Source organism: Canis lupus, chromosome 26 (assembly GCF_003254725.2).
Source record: "Canis lupus dingo isolate Sandy chromosome 26, ASM325472v2, whole genome shotgun sequence".
Classification (NCBI taxonomy): domain Eukaryota; kingdom Metazoa; phylum Chordata; class Mammalia; order Carnivora; family Canidae; genus Canis; species Canis lupus.
Window position 1 is genome coordinate 18,454,014 of NC_064268.1, and position 20,894 is coordinate 18,474,907.

The window sequence follows — 20,894 nt, forward strand, 5'->3', positions numbered from 1 at the left end:
AAGACCTACTCAGTATTCACAGATGAGTGTATGTGTTGTGTGTATAACCCTGTGAGTGCTAGTAACTAAATTCTCAGTGAATTGTGTGTCTTTTATGGGTTGTGGACTGGATCCCAGTGAAAGAAGCATTTCATTTCCACTTGTAGGCTTTAGATTATAATAGGATCCCTAGAATAACATCTTTTGTTAGTTGTCCATTTTATAGATGAAGAAACCAACAACCATAGTACAAAAATAATTTAGTGGTTAAGGGACTATGTCAGGATAAACTTGTGTCTTACATCTAAGCCAGAGTTTTCCTTCTCTCTGTTCCCTTGAAACATTGTCGGGAGTATATGTTTACTTACCGCCCAGGGTATAGGGTATTAAAAAGGGAAGACAGATTATTCAGTGAAAGGTGATTACTTTGTCTTTTGACATTGCTAGTTTTGCCTATGACCAGCCCTATGAGAATGTTCATAAAAATGTCTTTTTTTTTTTTTTCGATTTTATTTATTTATTCATGAGAGACAACGAGAGAGAGGCAGGCAGAGACATGGGCAGAGGGAGAAGCAGGCTCCATGCAGGGAGCCTGATGTGGGACTTGATCCTGGGACCGTGGGATCACGCCCTGAGCCAAAGACAGATGCTCAACTGCTGAGGCACCCAGGCGTCCCAAAAATGTCTTTTAAAGACCCCCAAAAGATCTGGGAGTCCAGTAATTTCATTTCCTAGTACAAGTATAATGGCAAAGAATTGTTAGAATTTTATACCAAGAGTAACTTCATCTGACTAAGCGGTAGAAACAGACTTAACAAGTTTGAACAGTCATACGTGGTGTGCTTTTTACCAGTTGTTGATAAGAGAAGTAGGTCATTGGTATAGAAAGAGTATTTCAAAACACATTCATCATTAATTTTTTAAGTGAGATTGCTGGGTCAGTCATGTTTGTAAAAGTTCTGCTGTTGATATGAGAACTCTTGGGATTAATTTGGCTCTTTGATGAGAAGAGGTTCAGCTTCTGAGATTAGTCTCCTGTGGTGCACTTGAGGGAGATGGCAGCAGCCTCGAATCTGATCCATAGTGTTCTTCTGGCAGGTAGGGGGCCTGCCTCTGTCTCTGTGATGGAGGTTTCTCACGCAATTCTTTTTCAAAGCTCCAGGATGGGGAGAGGTGGTTGTATATAAGCAGATGCTGGTGATAAGCAGCAAATTGGAAGAGTATGAGGGATAGTAAACAGATTATCTTTGTATATGATCGTAGGAAAAGAATCTGCTTATTTTGATGGTGCAATAACAAAAATATATTTCTATCATTGAAAAGCCAGAGATGACCTCTAAAACCTTATAATCTCGTGATTTAGCAACTGTAATATTTCTGTAATGTCATTATTTATTATATCTTAAGTGAGTTACAGGTCCTATTAGTGAGTGCATCTTTTAGTTAATAATGAGTTTCTCTAGTGCAAGAGAGAGTTAATTTGAAAATTTTTAGTTTTTGAATTTGGGACCTTTATATGTTGGTATTTTGCTGTTCATATGCTGATTACCTTTTTTTTTTTTAAGATTTATTTATTTATTCTTGAGAGACACAGAGAGAGAAGCAGAGACACAGGCAGAGGGAGAAACCAGCTCCTCATAGGGAACCCGATGTGGGACTTGATCCTGGATCTTGGGATCAGGCCCTGAGCCGAAGGCAGACGCTCAACCACTGAGCCACCCAGGTGTCCCTCATGTGCTGATTCATTTCTTTTTTTAAATTTTGGCTTTATTGAGGTATAGTTGACATGAAATTGTTAAGATGTTTGAAGTGCACCTTGTGGTGATTTGATTTATATATATATATTTTTAAAGGTTTATTTATTTATTTATTTATTCATGATAGATATAGAGAGAGGGTCGGAGAAGCAGGCTCCATGCCAGGAGCCTGACGCGGGACCCGATCCTGGAACTCCAGGATCGCGCCCTGGGCCAAAGGCTGAGCCCACCCAGGGATACCCTTGATTTATATTCTATAGCTCATTTCATTTCTTGTCAGACTTCATTTTTAACAGTCATTTTCATAGCTTCCCCTTCTACTTCAGGTCATCAGTGACTGTTTATGTAGATGTCAGTAGTCCTCAGTTTCTCTCTGTAGCAAGTTGGTAAAATGAATACAAAATTGCAAAAGATGAAAGAGTTCTTTGCTTAGAAAGCTTTAAAAAGTACAAACCTGTTCATTTTACCTCACCTTTGAGAAATGGTCCTTGATATAGATTTCTAGCTTTTTACCCATGTCTTTTTGTGCTGGTTTCTTAGACAATAGAGTGCATAGTCCTCTGGCATTAAGCCTAAGGGTTTTCAATCAGAAGTAAAGATTTGCTTCTTTTGGCATATTTAATGCTGTTTGTCTCTCTGTCTTTGAATGTTTACAGCCAGTTTCTATATTTTATAAAATGTGAGCAAATGCAGTTTCAAACTTAAATTACACAAGCAGGCTATGTGGAACCTTGAACTGTCGAAGCAGCACCCCCACAAAAGATCTCTGAGTGGCATTATTGGCTGATGTGGGAAAGCCAAATTGTATGTGTGATGGGGAGTTTATCATTGAAAAAGTATGAAAGTTCATGGGGGTAGAAGGTTGAACTGGCCTGTACTTTGTGGTTCAAGGTCATTGTGTCTCTCCAGAAAAGTCTTTTATCTTTGGTCAAGTCACATAATGTTTCTGTGCCGAAAATGAAGGTCCTGGAATTGATGAGCTTTGAAACCTTTTCCACTCCAGGCTGCTGTGAGGAGTGAGCCTGGATGCTTCTTGGTGGATCTTATTTGTGCGTGTGTGTCTGCCCTGCCCTTCCCCTCCCCCCCCTTCTCTCTCTCTTTCTTTCTCTTCTCTTCTCTTCTCTTCTCTTCTCTTCTCTTCTCTTCTCTTCTCTTCTTTCTCTTCCTTTCCTTTCCTTTCCTTTCCTTTCCTTTCCTTTCCTTTCCTTTCCTTTCCTTTTCTTTCCTTTTCTTTTCTTTTCTTCTCTTATTCCTGGAAAGATTTAAAAACTAAAATGATAATGGATCATTGAATTGAAACAAAGCACATTTATAATTAATGCCTCCTTCTTGGCATTCTGCCTATTACCTGGATGAATAATGGTAATGGAAGGAAACTACTTGGAAGGCAGGAATAAGGATGAATTTCCCCCCTTTGTTCTTACCATTCTTGATGTCATAATAAATTGAACCAACATCAAGGTTGTTCCATACTTGTAGTCAGTTGTCTTAAGTGGTCAGCTATTTTTCTAGAGAAAAACCATTTTTTCCCCAGCACCTCAGTGTCATTAGGGGAGTTCACATCTCTGAGCCATAGCTGCTGTGTAATGAGGTCTGTTGTGTATCTGACTTTCTGTTGTGCTTTTAAAGAAATGTAGCATGTGGCCTTTTTTCTTCCTTTTTAAAATTCTTATTTATTTATTTTTAAAGGTTTTATTTATTTATTCATGAGAGACATAGAGAGGTACAGGCAGAGGGAGAAGCAGACTCCCTTCAGGGAGCCTGAATTGGGACTAGATCCCAGGACCACAACCTGAGCCAAAGGCAGACGCTCAACCACTGAGCCACCCAGGCGCCCCTTTTTTCTTCTTTTTTAAAACAACTTCTATTAAAGTAGGTAAATTAGGCATATTTTTTTCTTGGAATGTGTCACATATGAATCTGTTAATTAAGGAATTGGATGCAGTGAGAATGATTTGTCAGATGAATTCGAGTGTCACTGGTAGATTTTTGTTTAAGAAAAAACAGGGCGCCTGGGTGGTTCAGTGGCTCAGCATCTGCCTTTGGCTCAGGTCGTGATCTCGGGGTCCTGGGATCTAGTCCTGCATTGGGCTCCCTGCAGGAAGTCTGCTTCTTCCTCTGCCTATGTCTCTGCCTCTCTCTGTCTCACAGGAATGGATGAATAAAATCTTAAATAATAATAAAAAAAGAAAAGAAAATTCAAAACAGCTCAGCCGGGGATCCCTGGGTGGCGCAGCGGTTTGGTGCCTGCCTTTGGCCCAGGGTGCGATCCTGGAGACCCAGGATCGAGTCCCACATCGGGCTCCCGGTGCATGGAGCCTGCTTCTCCCTCTGCCTGTGTCTCTGCCTCTCTCTCTCTCTCTCTCTCTCTCTGTGACTATCATAAATAAATAAATAAATTAGTTAAAAAAAAATCAAAACAGCTCAGCCATCTCATATCCAGAAATGATGAATGTTGAATTTTTGTATTTAATCGGAGCACCTCCCATATTTGCTTTGGGTGTGTGCTCTCCTGTGAATGTGTATTCTACATAGGCTTACATATTCTAGAATGAACTCTGACATTCTTAAAAGCAGTTTTAACTTTTTGTATTGCCATTTAAAAGCTGATTTTTAGGACATATCCTCATCTGCGATCTTACTTGTCAGTTTCTCTTAAATAATGCATCCAATCTCTCCCATGTTGAAAAGTGCCTGCCATTAAAGCAACAACTTAGAGGGAACATGCTCTTTCCCTGTTGGGATATTCTGGAGTCTTCCTGCAGTTGGTGCTGGCTAGGGAACACTCTGTGAGCACTGGAGTAATTGATGCTCTGGAGTAGTCTCAGCAAATGTGCTGGGCAGGATTTTACTACTAGTAGGGGTTTTCCTGTATGTGTTCCTAGCAGGATGTGTTTCCTTTCATATGAACCATAGAAATACATCTGCTGGAATCTTTAAACAGATAACTTCTCAATAAACAGGAAAATGTCAAAATTGTGGTAATTTTTTATGAGATTGATGGAAGTAGAGAATAGAGAAAATGTAGTAACATTTACTCAGGTGTGTTGAGTGTATTTTATTTGGTACCATTACAGTATAAACACCCTGTCTTGTCTACATTTTTTCATCCTAACACCCAACACATTTCTTGTATGGCCTATGGAATAAATTTTCTAGGTGTAGCTTGGCAGGACCAGAAGACTACACTCTCGTAGAGGTTGAAGATTATTAACTGGCTGTAAGATGCAAATTTTATTCTAAGTATGATTTTTAGCAAACTTTCCTCTAACACTTATAAGTTTGGGGCACATGGGCGGCTCAGTCGGTAGAGCATGTAACTCTTGATCTCAGGGTTTTGAGTTCAAGCCCCATGTTGGGTCTAGAGATTACTTGTAAAATCTTTAAAAACTAAAATAAGTCCCTAAACTATAGAGATAGACCTTATTTTTAACAGCTTGTTCTTGGTTAAGATGATGACCCAACATGTAAAGAAAATTTTGTGTGTGTGGTTTTTTTTTTTTCTTCCTTAGATAAACTGTTAAGCATTGGAAATGTCAGTAGTCAGCTTTTAGATTTTCTTTATTTGAAGCAAAAACAGGAGTATATTATCAACTCATTAGAAATCTTTGTGGAAGTGTAAATTTATGCAGCCACTATGGAAGTTCCTCAGAAAATTAAAAGTAAAACTACCTTATGATCCAACAATTCCACTTCTGGGTGTTTATCCTCATGTTCATTATAGCATTATTTATAATAGCCAAGAATTGGAAACAACCTAAGTGTCCTTCACAGATGAATTGATAAGATGTGCTGTTTATTCTCTCATGAATAAATAAATAAAATCTTTAAAAAATGCAGGGGAGTTGAGAAGTTGAGATAGGTCTTTTTTTTTTTTTTTTTTCCTTTGAGGGGAAATTGAAGTATAGTAAGTACCATGCTGAGGTATTTATGAGGAGAACATAATTAAAAAAAAAAGATTTATTTATTCATGAGACACACACAGAGGCAGAGATACAGGCAGAGGGAGAAGCAGACTCCCTCCAGGGAGCCTGATGTGGGACTCTGGATCATGTCCTGAGCCAAAAGCAGATGCTCAACTGCTGAGCCACCCTGGCATCCCACTTGACAGATATTTTTAAAAACATCTTTTTGAGATATAGGGTTGATTTTTGAACAACATGGAGGTTAGGGGCAGTGACACCCTGCACAGTCAAAAATCTGTATATAACTTTTGACTCCCCAAATACTTTATTAACACCCTACCGTTGACCAGAATCCTTACCAAGAATAGAGTCAATTAACACATATTTTGTATGTTATATGTTATATTCTGCATTTTTACAGTAGAGTAAACTAGAGAAAAGAAAGTGTTACTAAGAAAATTATAAGGAAGAGAAAATACATTTACAGTCCTGTACTGTATGTATTGGAAAAAAAAAATCAGCAAGTGTACCCATGCAGTTGAAACCTATGTTGTTCAAGGGTCGACTGTAATTCACATATCATACAATTCACCCATTTAAGGCATACAGTTCAATGGTTTTTAGTATACATATTCACAAATACGTGAAACTATCACCACAGTCAATTTTAGAATATTTTCATACTTCAGAAAGAAACTCCGTACTTGTTAGCTGTAACATTTTATTCCCCTGTTGTCATCTCCCTTCCCCTACCCCCCACCAAGCAACCACTAATTTACTTTCTATATCTGTCAATTTGCCTATTCTGGACTTCAATGTGAATGGAATCATACTATGTAGACTTTGGGGATTGAGATTTTGTGATTATATCAGCATAATTTTAAGGTTCATCCAAGTTGTAGCATATATTACTACTTCATTCCTTTTTATTGCTAAATAATACTTAATTGTATACCACATTTTGTTTTCCCATTCATCTAAAGGGTATCCAGCCTATTGGTTGTTTCTACCCTTTGGCTATTGTGAATATGCTGCTAAGAACATTCATGTACAGATACTTGAATACCTGTTTTCAGTTCTTTGGGGTATATTTCTAGGAGTGAATTTCTGGGATCTATGGTAACTGTTTAATCATTTCAAAAACTGCCACCAGTGCTTTCCAGAACAGCTCTACCATTTTATATTTTTCACTAGAAGTGTATGAAGGTTCTCATTTCTCTGCATCCTCATCAATACTTGTTCTGTTTTTGATTTTAGCCATCTTAGTGGGGCATGAAGTCGTATTCTTTGTGGTAGTGATTTACATTTCCTTAATACTAATGATGTCTAGTATCTTTTCATGTGCTTATTGGACATTTGTATATTTTCTTTGAAAAAATCTATTCAATTTCTTTGTTCCCTTTTAAATTGAATTCAGTTTTGGTTGCTTAGTAGGGGTTGGGGGAGGGGAGATGACACAGGGGAATAAAACGTTACAGCTAACAAGTACAGAGTTTCTAAAGTATGAAAATGTTCTAAAATCTGTGGTGAAAGTTTCACATATTTATGAATACATATACTAAGTTTCTCTAATTGAATTGTAGGAATTCTTATGTATTCTAGATACAGGTGCCTTATCGGATACATGATTTGCAAAAAATCTCTTGCATTCTGGGGGATTGTCTTTTCACTTTCTTGATGGTATCTTTTGAAGCACAAAGGTTTTTAACTTTGAGAAAATCCAGTTTATCTACTTTTTATTTTGTTGCTTGTGCTTTTGGTTGTGTCATATCTAAGAATCCTTTGTCAGATTCAAGATCATGGAGATTACTTCTGTTTTCTTCTAAGACTTTCATAGTTTTAATTCTTTTATGATTATGTCTTTGATCCATTTTTTTTAAAAATCATTTATTTATTAATGAGAGACACAGAGAAAGACATAGGCAGAGGGAGAAGCAGGCTCCATGCAGGGAGCCCGATGTGGGACTCGATCCTGGGACTCCAGGATCATGCCCTGGGCTGAAGGCAGTTGCCAAAACCACTGAGCCATCCAGGGATCCCCTGATCCTTTTAGAATTAATCATTTTATATGGTGTGGGTCAGGGTCCAACTTCTTTTATATGTGGCTATCCAATGGTCCCAGCACTTTTTGTTGAAAAGACCATTCTTTCCCCATTGAATGGTTTTGGCACCCTTGTTGAAAATCACTTGACAGGGGCACCTGGGTGGCTCAGTTGGTTAAGCATCTACCTTTAGCTCAGGTCATGATCCCACGGTATGCTTCTCCCTCTGCCTCCTCCCCATTGCTCATCCTCGTTCTCTCTCTCTCTCTCTCTCTCTCTCTCTCAAATAAATAAAAATCTTGGAAGGAGGGAGGGAAGAAGGAAGGAAGGAAGAAAATAAATCACTTGACCAAAGATGTATGAATTTATTTCTGGACTTTGAATTTTGTTCCATTGATCTATATGTCTATCTTTGTTCTTCTACCTCACTGTCTTGATTTTCATTGCTTTGTAGTAAGTTTTGCAGTCAGAAAGTATGGATATTCCTAATTTGTTCTTTTTCAAGGTTGTTTTGGTTATTTTGAGGTCCCTTGCAATTCCATATGAATTTTAGAATCTCTTAATTTCCAGTTTGAGGAGTATTGTACTTTTTTTTTTTTTTTTTTTTTTTTTTTTTTTAAGTAGGCTCTATGCACACTGTGGGGCTTGACCTCACAATCCTGAGATCAGGTGTCTTATGTTCTACCAACTGAGCCAGCCAGGCTCCCCGGAGTATTGCTATCTTAATGTTAAGTCTTCTGATCCATCAACACTGGATGTCTTTTCATTTAATTGTGATCTTCTTTAATTTCTTTTAGCAGTATCTTGTAGTTCTCAGTGTACACGTTTTTTACCTTTTTGGTTAGGTTTATTCCTAAGTATTTTATTCTGATACTGCTGTAAATGGAATTGTTTTCTTAATTTCATTTTCAGATTTTTTAAAAAAGATTTATTTATTCATGAGAAGGGGGGGGCAGAAACATAGGCAGACAGCAGACTCCCCACAGGGAGCACAATGTGGGACTTGATCCTGGGACTCTGGGATCATGCCCTGAGCCAAAGGCAGATGCTCAACTGCTGAGCCACCCAGGCGTCCCTCATTTCCAGATTGTTAGGAGTGTATAGAAATAGTCGATTCTTGTGTTTTGATCTCTTATCCTGCAACCTTGCTGAACTTATCCTAATAGTTTTTTGGTGGCTTCCTTAGGATTTTCTATATGTAAGATCATGTCATCTGTGTACAGAGATAGTTTCACTTCTTTCTTTACAATCTGAATGCCTTTTATTTTTCTTGTCTAATTGCTTTGGCTAGAACTTGTAGCACATTGCTGAATAGTAATGGTAAGATTAGACATTGTTGTCTGTGTCTCCATCTTGGAGGGAAAGCATCTTTCATCATTGAAAATTGTGTTGTGGGAATTTTGTCTTGTTTGGAAGTTTTGTTTTTGTTTTGAGTAAGTTTTCTTGTATTCCTACTTTGTTGAGGGTTTTTATCATGAAAGTGTTGGATTTTGTCAAATGCTTTATCTGTATGAGATGATTGATTTTGTTTTTATTCAATTGATGTTACATTATTTGATTTTCAGATGTTGACTCTGCCTTGCATTTCTAGAACAATCCCATTTGGTCATGGTGTATAATCCTTTTCATAGGTTGCTAGGTTTGATCTAGTATACTGTTGAGGATTTTTGCATCTGTATTCATAAGACATATTGGTTTCATTTTCTTGGGATATATTTCTTTGATTTTTGGTATTAGAGTAATAATAACCTCATAAAATTAGTTTGGAAGTGTCCCCTCCTCTTCTGTTCTTTGGAAGCATTTGTGAAGAATTGGTATTCTTTAAATATTTGATAGGCTTCAGTGGTGAAACCTTCTGGACCTGGGCTTAGTCAGATGTTTTTAATTCTTCTTATAGGTGTCATTCCCTTCATTTTATAGAAGAGGAAACTGAAGCTCAGAAAGGTTAAATAATTCACTAATAAATGGCAAAACAGGGATCTTAATCCGAATGGCTATATGTCAAGTTCTAGGATGGTAACAATAGCTGACATTTACCACGTAAATAGCTGACATTTACCTCATAGTTATGTGTCTCTAACCAAACAAGGTGCTCTGACGTATTAATCTCCTGCTACAATCCCCACATCAAGTGCTTATTTAATAATAGCTTCATATGTATTGTACCCATTTTCGGATAGAGAATCTGACACTAACTTGCCATACTGAATCTTGGCCAGGAAACAAATGATACAGCTCTGCTTCTCACTCACGAGGCTGTCTGACTCTGGAGCCTGCCCTCTTAATTGCTTTTCTCTATTGTGTGCAGTAAAAGCAACTGTGCCACATGTGGGCGGCTGAGCCCAGGACAGGTTCGGCCTTGGATGTGAATGGGCTCACACTGCCCTTCAAATTCCACTTGGACATACCTGGCTCATTCAGCATAGTGCTGTATAAGTACTACTGCCTTTTCTCACTGTGCTATGTAACTGACACTCTTCTCTTTGGTTGTAGCAAAAGAACCTGTATATCATTTTGATTCCATGTGGTCAGGATAAAAGTAAGTTGTCACTGTGAGTAATATAGAAATGACTTTTAAAGGTATTTTAATGTGGACGTCAGCCAGCAGATTTACATAATGTCTTTCAATGAGGACATTCAAAGCACTTTTCATGTTTATATTAATATTCATATTGTTGGTGAGATTAGATGGTATCTAGCCTATTTGTGTAAAGAGGAAAAATTGTCTTCATTTTTTTTTTTTTTAAAGATTTTATTTATTTATTCATAGAGACACAGCTAGAGAGAGAGAGAGAGGCAGAGACACAGGCAGAGGGAGAAGCAGGCACCACGCAGGGAGCCCGACATGGGACTCAATCCCGGGTCTCCAGGATCACACCCCGGGCTGCAGGCGGCGCTAAACCGCTGCGCCACTGGGGCTGCCCTGTCTTCATTTTTTACTTAAAGGTCCTCTTCAGGGGCATCCTGGGTGGCTCAGCCTTCGGCCCGGGGCGTGACCCTGGAGACCTGGGATCGAGTCCCGCATCCGGCTCCCTGCGTGGAGCCTGCTTCTCCCTCTGTCTGTGTCTCTCATGAATAAATAAATAAAATCTAAAAAAAAAAAAAAGTTCTTTTTCAAATGTCCATTCACAATTCAGGGGAGGCACAAAAAGCTGACCTGATGCCTTGTGTGGGTGGAAGGGCCCATTGAGTGGTAGAGCTCACAGAGGCAGGTGAGGTCTCATTTCCTGTAGAGTGGGTGAGTGGTATCCAGGCTTGGCAGCTAGTTGTTTTGGGAGCCCCAGGAGCAATGGCCCAAGGCTTCACTGTACAGACCCAGATTGTCAGTGGTACCTGCTCATACCTGTGCTCACCTCTGCTAGGTGTTGTTTTATCCAGAGCCAACAGCCTGGCTTCTGCTGAGGCTGGCTTGGGGCAATTGCGTGATCGTGCAGCACTGGAAGGAAGGTATCTGAATATCTAGCTGCTCTTTTTAAATTTTTTTATTTATTTATGATAGTCACAGAGAGAGAGAGAGAGAGAGACAGAGACATAGGCAGAGGGAGAAGCAGGCTCCATGCACCGGGAGCCCGACGTGGGATTCGATCCCGGGTCTCCAGGATCGTGCTCTGGGCCAAAGGCAGGCGCCAAACTGCTGCGCCACCCAGGGATCCCCTAGCTGCTCTTAATGTAGGCTTTTAGTCAATTTTCTCTGCAGCCTGTTTTCCACATCCCTGTCTAGAGACATACAGCTTTTCTCTGAGTGCTCTTGGGATTTGCAGTGGGCCTTGGCAGGCATCCTTTTGTGAGCCTCTCCTCCTGGGGCACTCAACTGAGTGCAGAACATTCACACTTCAGTCAGTCACATTGCATTCTGTATTCCCAGATTTTCTTGTCACATTTACTCCTTTTTTTAAAATATATATATATAGGGATCCCTGGGTGGTGCAGCGGTTTGGCGCCTGCCTTTGGCCCAGGGCACGATCCTGGAGACCCGGGATCGAATCCCACGTCGGGCTCCCGGTGCATGGAGCCTGCTTCTCCCTCCGCCTGTGTCTCTGCCTCTCTCTCTCTCTCTCTCTCTCTCTGTATGACTATCATAAACAAACAAACAAACAAACAAATAAATAAATAAAATTAAAAAAAAAAAAAAGAAGGTAGTAAGTCAAAACAGGGGTTGGGAGGAGATAAGTAAAGAAGTAAGGAAGCCAAGAAAGAGAAGAAACCATGAGGATGAAAAGAAAGGACAAAGAAAAGGATAGAAATGATAATTAAAAAAATATATATATATATATTTTAAGTAATCTGTACACCCAAAGTGAGGCTCGAACTTTTACAACCCTGGGTTAAGGGCCACACTCTCCACCACTGTGCGAGCCAGGCACCCCCACATTTGCTCCTTTGTAGGCTTCTTTCCAGCGTTCTTTCTCTGTCCTTTCATATTACCTACTTTTATTCCTTTACTGGCATTTTATTAGGATTTCAGAAAAGAGTGGAGATAAATATCATTTGTAATTTTTAAAAAAAGATTTTATTTATTTATTCATGAGAGACACAGAGAGAGAGAGAGGCAGAGACATATGCAGAGGGAGAAGCAGGCTCTATGCAGGGAGTCCAATGCGGGTTGAGTCCCAGGACTCTAGGTAGGATCACACCCTGAGCTGAAGGCAGGTGCTTAACCTCTGAGCCACCCAGGCGTCCCTCATTTGTATTTCTTTTGTAGATTACCTCTTCATGTCCTTTGTATAATTTTCTATTGGAATTTTCATGTTTTGAATCTGTAAAAACTTTATATATGAAATAACAATAACAACTCTTTTTAACATACGGTGCAATCCTTCCTTTCGTCTCTGTTAACTTTTGAAACACTCACTGGAAGATACCAGTGGGGATTCCAGTTTTTACTAACTTGTACAGATGGTTGTATAGGGAAGTGGATCCTGAGACCAGCTGGTTGTACATTGACTTTTGTATGGATGTGATTTTCTTTTGGTTTTCACCACCTCATGGAAGCTGTCTTATCCATTCATGTTTGAGAAATATTCATACTGTTTCACAAATGAACAGACTCTGGCCAAGTGGAAGCAAATCATTTGCCATCTTCTTCTACCAGATACTCTAAATATATGGTCCTGGTAGTCAGCTGGAAAGGTCTGGCAACAGCTGGGCTGAGGAACACGGGTGCTCAGCTGCCTGCCAAGCGTTTGTTGCCTCAGCCCAGCCACATGCCCCAGGCTTGGAAAGAGGCCACTTTTGCACATGCCTTGGAAGGGTAGAAGGAGGCTCTGGCAAATATAAATGATCTCCCTCTGCATTTACCAGTGGGCCCAGAGCCATGAAGAAGACAATCAGAGGGAAGGAATTAGCAACAGCCCACCATGTGTCCTATTTGGCACAAGTAGACAGGTGTTAGCTTTCCTCTGTGCATGATGATCAGGAGTACTGGTTTTCAGCTGAATTGGCAGGTTTGACCATGTTCCATTTCCTCTTCTGTCTTCTCTAGGCTCCTTCTATACTAGCCAATATGAACAGAATGTCCTGCATATTAGCAGACAGGAAAATTATATTGGCTGCAGTCTAGGAAACCTGGATTAGGTGAGGTCTGGTGATCCCAAACCATGAAGCTTTCATGCATATGTCTCTGGGATACCTAGTGGAATTTGGAGTCTGAAGTGACCCATGAGGAAGCCCAGGAACAGCAGCTTGGTGTCACTTCCCCTTTCCCCAGTCCCCTACTTACTTGGGAAATGGCTGTGGTGAATGATCAGCTCTGACATGAAAACCCATCCTGATTTTGTTTCCCCTCCCTGAGTTTTTCCTTTCCTCTGACTACTACTGCTGTAATCATTCTGGAACTTTCTCAGACTGGTTTACTCCCATAGTTCAGCCAGCACCTTGCTTCTAGCTTCTTCTATCTAATATGCCCAATATGAGGGACTCCTGGGTGGCTCAGTGGTTGAGCATCTGCCTTCCGGCCCAGGGCGTGATCCTGGAGTCCTGGGATTGAGTCCTTTGTCAGGCTCCCTACATGGAGCCTACTTCTCCCTCTGACTGTGTCTCTGCCTCTCTCTCTCTCTCTCTTTCTGTGTGTGTGTCTCTCATAATAAATAAAATCTTTAAGAAATATATGCTAGTTAGACCTCTTGTCATCCTAAATAGTAGCACTTTTATCACAATCTTTTTATTTAAATCTTTGCTACTCTTCTAAGATCTGGCTTTTGACCTTTCTGTTGCCTTAGATTGCTGTTAGCCCTTAGCACCAGAAGTCTTGTTTTACATTGCTCTGATATTATTCCTATTCCGGAAGGCTCTTGAAGACAAAGATTGTTGCTTATGTCTCTTGAATTTGCCACTACACGTAGCCGGTCTTATGGAAACACTCGTAAGCAGGCACAGTCCTCAGCAGAGTGCCAATATCTGGGGAAAATGCTTACATACTGAAAAAAGTACCTTGGCAGACTGAGGAAAAAGCCATAGTATCATAATTTTTGTGGGGGATTTGCTTTAGCTTCAAATTCACCAGATAACTTCACTTTGGAGTTTCCTTATCTATGAAAGAAGAAGGTTGGAGTGAATTGTCTTTCAGCTCCCCCACCCAACCCTGAAAGGCTAATTTTCTTTCATTCTTTGCCTTGATCTTTCTCCTGAAATTAAAACTGATGAGCAGTTTCTGGATCTTGAATTAGGAATTTTTCATTTCTTTGTAATTCTTTCCCTGACGCATTTTGCAGTTTTCTCTGGGTATGTGCTGCTAAAGGAAATTTGGATTTGCCATTTGGCTACTTTTTAGGAGAGTAGACAGAATGCCGTATCATTCTGATTTTTTTCCCCCTTGGATTAATGTACTACTTTTTGCTCTTCCACAGACACAATGAGGCGAGTGGTACGACAGAGCAAGTTTCGGCATGTATTTGGACAAGCAGTGAAAAATGACCAGTGTTATGATGACATCCGGGTTTCTCGAGTGACTTGGGATAGTTCCTTTTGCGCTGTCAATCCCAGATTTGTTGCCATAATCATAGAAGCAAGTGGGGGAGGAGCGTTTCTTGTGCTCCCTTTGCACAAGGTAAGTAAACTGACTTACTATTCTCTTGGTAATCTTGATTTATTTTATAATAGATTGACTTTGGGAATTGACAGTTTACTAAGAATTGTGTGATTATGGAGACCATTAGACTGATGTTACTGAGGTTTAGTTCCACATGCTTCACTAATCACATCAGTTTTTCTCTAACCGAATCATTAAATAAAATGGTGAACTCTGTTCTGGGTGTGCCTTCCCTGGATGAAGAGATTATTATAGCGATGCTATCTATGAGCATGGGCAGGCACAGGCATTTTATGATTGCTTAGTAATCATCCACTTTTCACAAAAGTTTTTCCCAAAAGTGCAATTGTTAAAGTAAACAGGATTTTTTTTAAAAAAGATTTTATTAGAGAGCACGTGCACTTGTGAGGGGGTTAGGGGAGAGGGAGGGGAAAAAAGAGTCTCAAGTAGACTCCACGCCTAGCTCAGAGCCCTTCACGAGGGGTTGATCTCATGACCCTGAGATCATAACCTGAGCCAAAATCAAAAGTTGGACATTCAACTGACTGAGCCATCCAGGCACCTGAGCAGAGATTTTTAAGTTAATCTTCTTCCTCTTCTCTTCTTCTCCTTCTCCTGTGAAGTCATAAAGACTGAGACTTATTGGTTTTTTGAATGGTAAGTGGAATGAGACCTTAAGAAGATGTCCCCAAACAATGCAGGTTTCAAGTATGGACTAGACTAAATTTCAGCATAGAATCTAAGCAATGCAAATAAGTGGTAGAAATAAAGGATCTTTACTGAAAATTGTTATATGTGATCTTCAACCTTACTGGTCTTCCCAGTCTCCTGACTTTATTCTTCCAGAGAGCTCTCTCCAATATGGGGGAGAACATAGATCTGTGAATTTCTGACTGTTCTTGAATATTGTAGACAAAGCTTAGAATTTGCTTTAACAGGAAATCCCAGGATGGTAGATAAGTGGAGGGTGGGACAGAGGGTATGAAAAGAGAAAGAGTGAGCCTGGAAAGAATCATTTTCTAGTTGGCTTCTAGGAGGAAAAATAAGTTTGGTAGGTCCTGAGCTCTAATGATAAGGGCTCAGTACTGGTGAGGATGCAGGTGTTGGGTCACATTACAGCTGTTTCCACTCTGCTGAGAACATTGGGTCTCCATGTGTCTGAGCCATGTATATTAGGGGTACATCTTGTCATAATGGACCGTGTGATTCTGAAAGTGGTTACAGTAAAGTGAGTTTCTGTCAAAATGTTGTTTCCCATTATATTTTGACTTTTTTCCCTTGGGAAAACTCCCAGTTCCCCTATATTTTACTTCCTCTCGGATGCTCATGACTGACTTATTTTAACATCTGATTTTTACTTCAGTGGCCAGATTGATGTGATATTATACAATAGGACCATCTTACTACAGAAATAGTAGATGGATGCCTTTGGGGAACAAATTTGATAAGTGTTCCCACATACCTTTTTACTGGCAGAGTTGTTGGTTATATTTTAAAGGAGAATCTTTTCATGAAGTCGAAATTTAATTTTCTACTTGGATACTTTTCTTTTAAGATTTTATTAATTTAAGAGAGAGAGAGAGAGCACAAGCAGGAGAAGTGGCAGGCAGAGGGAGAGTGAGAGGCAAACTCCCCACCAAGCAAGGAGCCTCATGTGGGTCTTGATCCCAGGACCCCGAGATCATGACCTGAGCCAAAGGCAGATGTTTAACCAACTGAGCCCCTCAGGCGCCCACCTACTCGGATACTTTTATTTCTGTGGAGAAAATGCAGGGACAATAATACATTACAGTATTGTAACTGCTTACCTGATTCTACAGTGGGAGTTTGAATTTAATGTCAATTGCATGTGGTGGGTTTTACGGTGGCCATCTGAGAGGACACCTCAGCTTGTCAACTGAGATCAGGCACTGGAGCACCATGATGTGTTTTGGGAGTTTGAGTTTTTATTCTATAGACTGAGGGATACATTTAAGAATGACTTACTAATTTATTTATTTTGCTTCAAAGCCAGTAAAGCCCCAAATAAACTTTTGAATGGCTAATCTACCTCTGAGTTCAGATAGTTCTCTTCAAGTTCCACATCCACAGAAGGCTCTGTGAATCCATTTTGGTTTTTAAAAACCACAGAAGCTTTGAGTTTCATTTATGTCATTTAAGGGAGACCTGTATGTAGTTCCTGAGCCACCTGGATCTTAAGATTTGGTTTTCACTTGTGTTAGTATTTTGTTCTTTTGCCAGTTGTATAGGAATTAAGGTATAAGAAGTTGCTCTAAAAATTGCCATGTTGGGAAGAAGCGGTAGTTTTTGGAGGAGGTTTTAGGGTCTTTTTTCCCAGACTATAATATGGTCCATGAGGCTTTGCTCCTTAAATATTAATTTATTTTGGGGACGCCTGGGTGGCTTGGTGGTTGGTCATCTGCCTTCGGCTCAAGGTGTGATCCTGGGATCAAGTTCTGCAATGGACTCCCCGCAAGAGTCCTCTCTGAGGGAGACTTCTGCCTGTGTCTCTGCCTCTGTGTGTCTCTCATCAATCAATAAGATATTTTAAAAATATTAATATTTAATGTTAATATTTAAAATATTAATTTATTTTGGAGGAGGTGACATTGGCATAAACTAAGCCCAACCATTAGAAGTACTTAGTGTTAATGAGTTTTATAAGTGATGGGTTCACATGTACTGTGTGGGATTTTTGTGTATTAAAAGTGTCTATATTTTTGCCCTTAGGGTCAGTGTGGCATAGAAGAACATGGGTCTGGGAACTGGGGAGCCTAGTGGGACATGGATATCCTTCCTATATCTTTAGTCTCTTGACAACTTTGAAATAGTTTTATAATGAGGTGCTGCTTTGGTTTAAAGCAAAGAAAAACCAAGTTCCTACATATAATATGAAGTGATGCTTGAAATTAAGATTGCAGGAAATGATACTCTAGGTGTATACTGGGCTCCAGTATGTGTTGATAGCAGTCTGGGATTCCTCTAAACATGAACTGTAGGAGATGGCCATGGTTTTTAATAACCTCTCAGAGACTTCTATTAATGTCTCCCCTGCCCCCTTTTTTTCTGGATACAAATGGGCAGGTGAGTTTTGGTGATGCTTTTGGAGCTCTCTGTACATGTTAATTTTGAATATGCATGTATTGATCTTAAGATACGTTGTGACTCTTCGTTAAAGGTTTCTATTTGCAAACATGGCCTTCTGTGAATTTCTCTTCAAAGCTCCTTAGCGTAAGCAGTAAATTGGGCTCATTATTGCTACTTCATGAGGCTGTGGTTAGATTCTGGGGAAAATTGTGATCTCTATAGACTTAAAAAGGAGAGTAGTAGGGACAAATAAGTTAAAACACATACATAGCAAGAAGCAATCTTAGGAATGAATGTATATTTATTTTAAGTGTATGATTTGTGAGGTTTTCATTAAGGTTTTATTAGGGAAGGTGGGATTGTAGGAGGTCACTGCTAGAGGACTACAGAAAGTACTCAGCTCTGAGGTGGGGTGATTTAGATTAGCACACGTGGTTCAGGATCTCTTTTGTAATGCTCCCATCAAGCTGTGGCATGCCATGCTGTCATGACTTTCAAGGTGTGGCTTAATACATTTTCTTATTATTTGGTCTTTCAGAGGATGAATAATAGCAGTCTTGCAGAACAGAAGTTGGCTTTGTGGTTTTGGCTGTAGGGATTTTTCCCCCCATAATTACACAACCTGCTGCATATGGAGAGCATACAGATTTTAGCTCCCTGTGGTCAGTGTACCATGTGGGCACGAAGAAGCCTCCCCTCTGTGGAGCAGCTGCACTGGTGATGTGGGATGAGGCATTCCCATCGCTGTCGTGAACCCTGGTGGTTCATACACACCACTGTTTATGGGAAGGTTCATGTATGTGCATGCACATACACACTAAAGCTTCAGGTCACAGTGAACCTGTAAATCCCAACTTAAAACAGAGTGAGAGGAATTTGAATTTTGTGCTCTAGATCTCTTAACATTTACTTGGGTGGAGGATGCACATTGGAGGGCTCCTGTCTTCCCTCATTACTTTCTCCCTTCCTCCCTGGGCTATTTTTACTTCGGGTTATTGGAGTGATGGCTGATTTCATCCTCCCAGTAATGGCCTGTGAGACAGCTCTGCTCTGGGCCAGTGTGGGCTGGGTGTGGCCAGGCCTCTGTTTACTCTTTTGGGTCACTATCTCCTCTTCTTCTAGCTTCTGTGGTATAGTTGTACAGTACCTTCTTGTACACAGTTATGTTTCCCCCATTTGTTTAGGAACTGTTCGTGGGAATATTTCTGACATGGCTTTATGTCTGTGAACTATTTTTTCTTTCTTTTTTTTTAAGATTTTATTTATTTATTCATGAGAAACACAGAGAGAAAGAGAGAAAGAGAGAGAGAGGCAGAGACACAGGCAGAGAGGGAGAAGCAGGCTCCATGCAGGGAGCCTGACATGGGACTTGATCCCGGGTCTCCAGGACCAGGCCCTGAGCTGAAGGCGGCACCAAAGTGCTGAGCCACCCAGTCTGCCCTCTTTTCAATTGATCCTGTAGTCTTTGTCAACTAGGGTTTTCTGAAAGAATTCAATCCTACAGAAAATCATTTCAGTAAATATTTTCTTAGTTCTCTCAAGGATGGTACATGCTATGCCTTCTGGATGCATAGGAGAGAAATTAATTCATTACATAGATTTGCTGCCTTAGAATGTTAGGACTTAATTTTCTCATAGAACTGGGTGGATAAGAGCCACTTTTATAGTTTTTTCTGTCATGTTTATTGAAGAAGAAATCTTGATTCATTTCAGTCAGTATTCTAAGTACCTGTTCTTACTGTTCAGTATCCAACTCAGATGTTACCTCTGATTCACTGAATCAGTGAAAATCATCTTTTGGGTTCCCTTAGCTACTTGTGCATGCTCATGGTACCACAAAATGTGTCATCACATTGCAATTTGTGTTCTTAGCCACTTAACAGATAAGGGGAGGATGATTATAATTATATTGATCTCTAGACATTGACTTGGTTGGAGGATGCAAAACCAGATGGCTGCTTGTATGGTAGCTCTTGATAAAGGTTCTCCAAAATCTGGCCTTACTCCACTGTGGTAGACCTCCAGGGATCCCCACCTCCTTGTATTCATGCTGTAGTTTGGGTCCCTTCCACATTTAATAGTCCTGAACGATGTAACCACTGGGATATGGTGGAATTGATGGAGTGTGACAGCTTTTTTTTTTTTTTTAAGATTTTATTTATTTATTCATGATAGAGAGAGGCAGAGACACAGGCAGAGGGAGAAGTAGGCTCCACGCAGGGAGCCCAATGTGGGACTTGATCCCGGGACTCCACGATCACACCCTGGGCCGGAAGGCAGATGCTTAACCACTGAGCCACCCAGGTGTCCCTGGAGTGTGACTTCTGAGAGTAGGTCATGAAAGCATGTTGGCTGCCACTTTGTCTCTTTGGGAAGTACCATGTTTTGAGGACACTCGAGCAGTTCTGTGGAGAGGTCTATAGAACTTCCCGCTGTAGTCCATGTTGTCTCTTTGGGAAGCACCATGTTTTGAGGACACTCAAGCAGTTTTGTGGAGAGGTCCACAGGACCTCCTGCTGTAGTCCGTGTCAACCAACCAACCCTGTGATGGAGCTGTCTTGAAAGTGCATCTTGCAGCCCTGGCTGACACATGATTCGTGAGAACCCTGAGCTAGAACCACCCAGATAAGGTACTTTTGAACTCCTGACTCTCAAACTATGAGATAATAAATGATTAGTTTAAGCAGCTAAGTTTTAGGGTAATTATTAAGCAGTACTTGAGAACTGATTCATGTATTCTCAGAATGTAGCACTTGACTCATACTGTTAGGTCACACAATGCATAAATAAATTAGTTACTTACAGTGATCTAAAAGGCCTCTGGTAGTTTTAGGTGCCCTTTCCATATATATCTTAAAATATCTATACAGATATATAAATATATATAGGTATATAACAATGTTAAATAAATCTAAAATGGGGGATCCTTGAGTGGCTTAGCGGTTTAGCACCTGCCTTTGGCCCAGAGTGTGATCCTGGAGTCCCGGGATCGAGTCCCACATCAGGCTCCCTGCATGGAGCCTGCTTCCCCCTCTGCCTGTGTTTCTGCCCCCCCCTCTCTCTCTCTCTCTCTCTCTCTCTCTCTCATGAATAAATA

The 20,894-nt window shown here is 40.3% G+C and overlaps 1 protein-coding gene across 3 annotated transcripts in view; it reads left to right on the plus strand.

The window, feature by feature from the left end:
- The window catches only part of CORO1C (coronin 1C), a 76,453-nt gene that overhangs the window by 13,752 nt on the left and 41,807 nt on the right, over positions 1 to 20,894 (plus strand). Inside the window, exons 2-3 of one of the 3 annotated variants that reach the window (XM_049101720.1) lie at positions 10,177 to 10,222; positions 14,529 to 14,728. In XM_049101720.1, the coding sequence (XP_048957677.1) occupies positions 14,534 to 14,728 (195 nt within the window). In that variant the 5' untranslated portion in view covers positions 10,177 to 10,222; positions 14,529 to 14,533. Of the gene's footprint in view, positions 1 to 3,306; positions 3,328 to 10,176; positions 10,223 to 14,528; positions 14,729 to 20,894 lie in introns of those variants that run through there. The other 2 variants (XM_035706561.2, XM_025474308.3) reach the window with 2 other exon arrangements.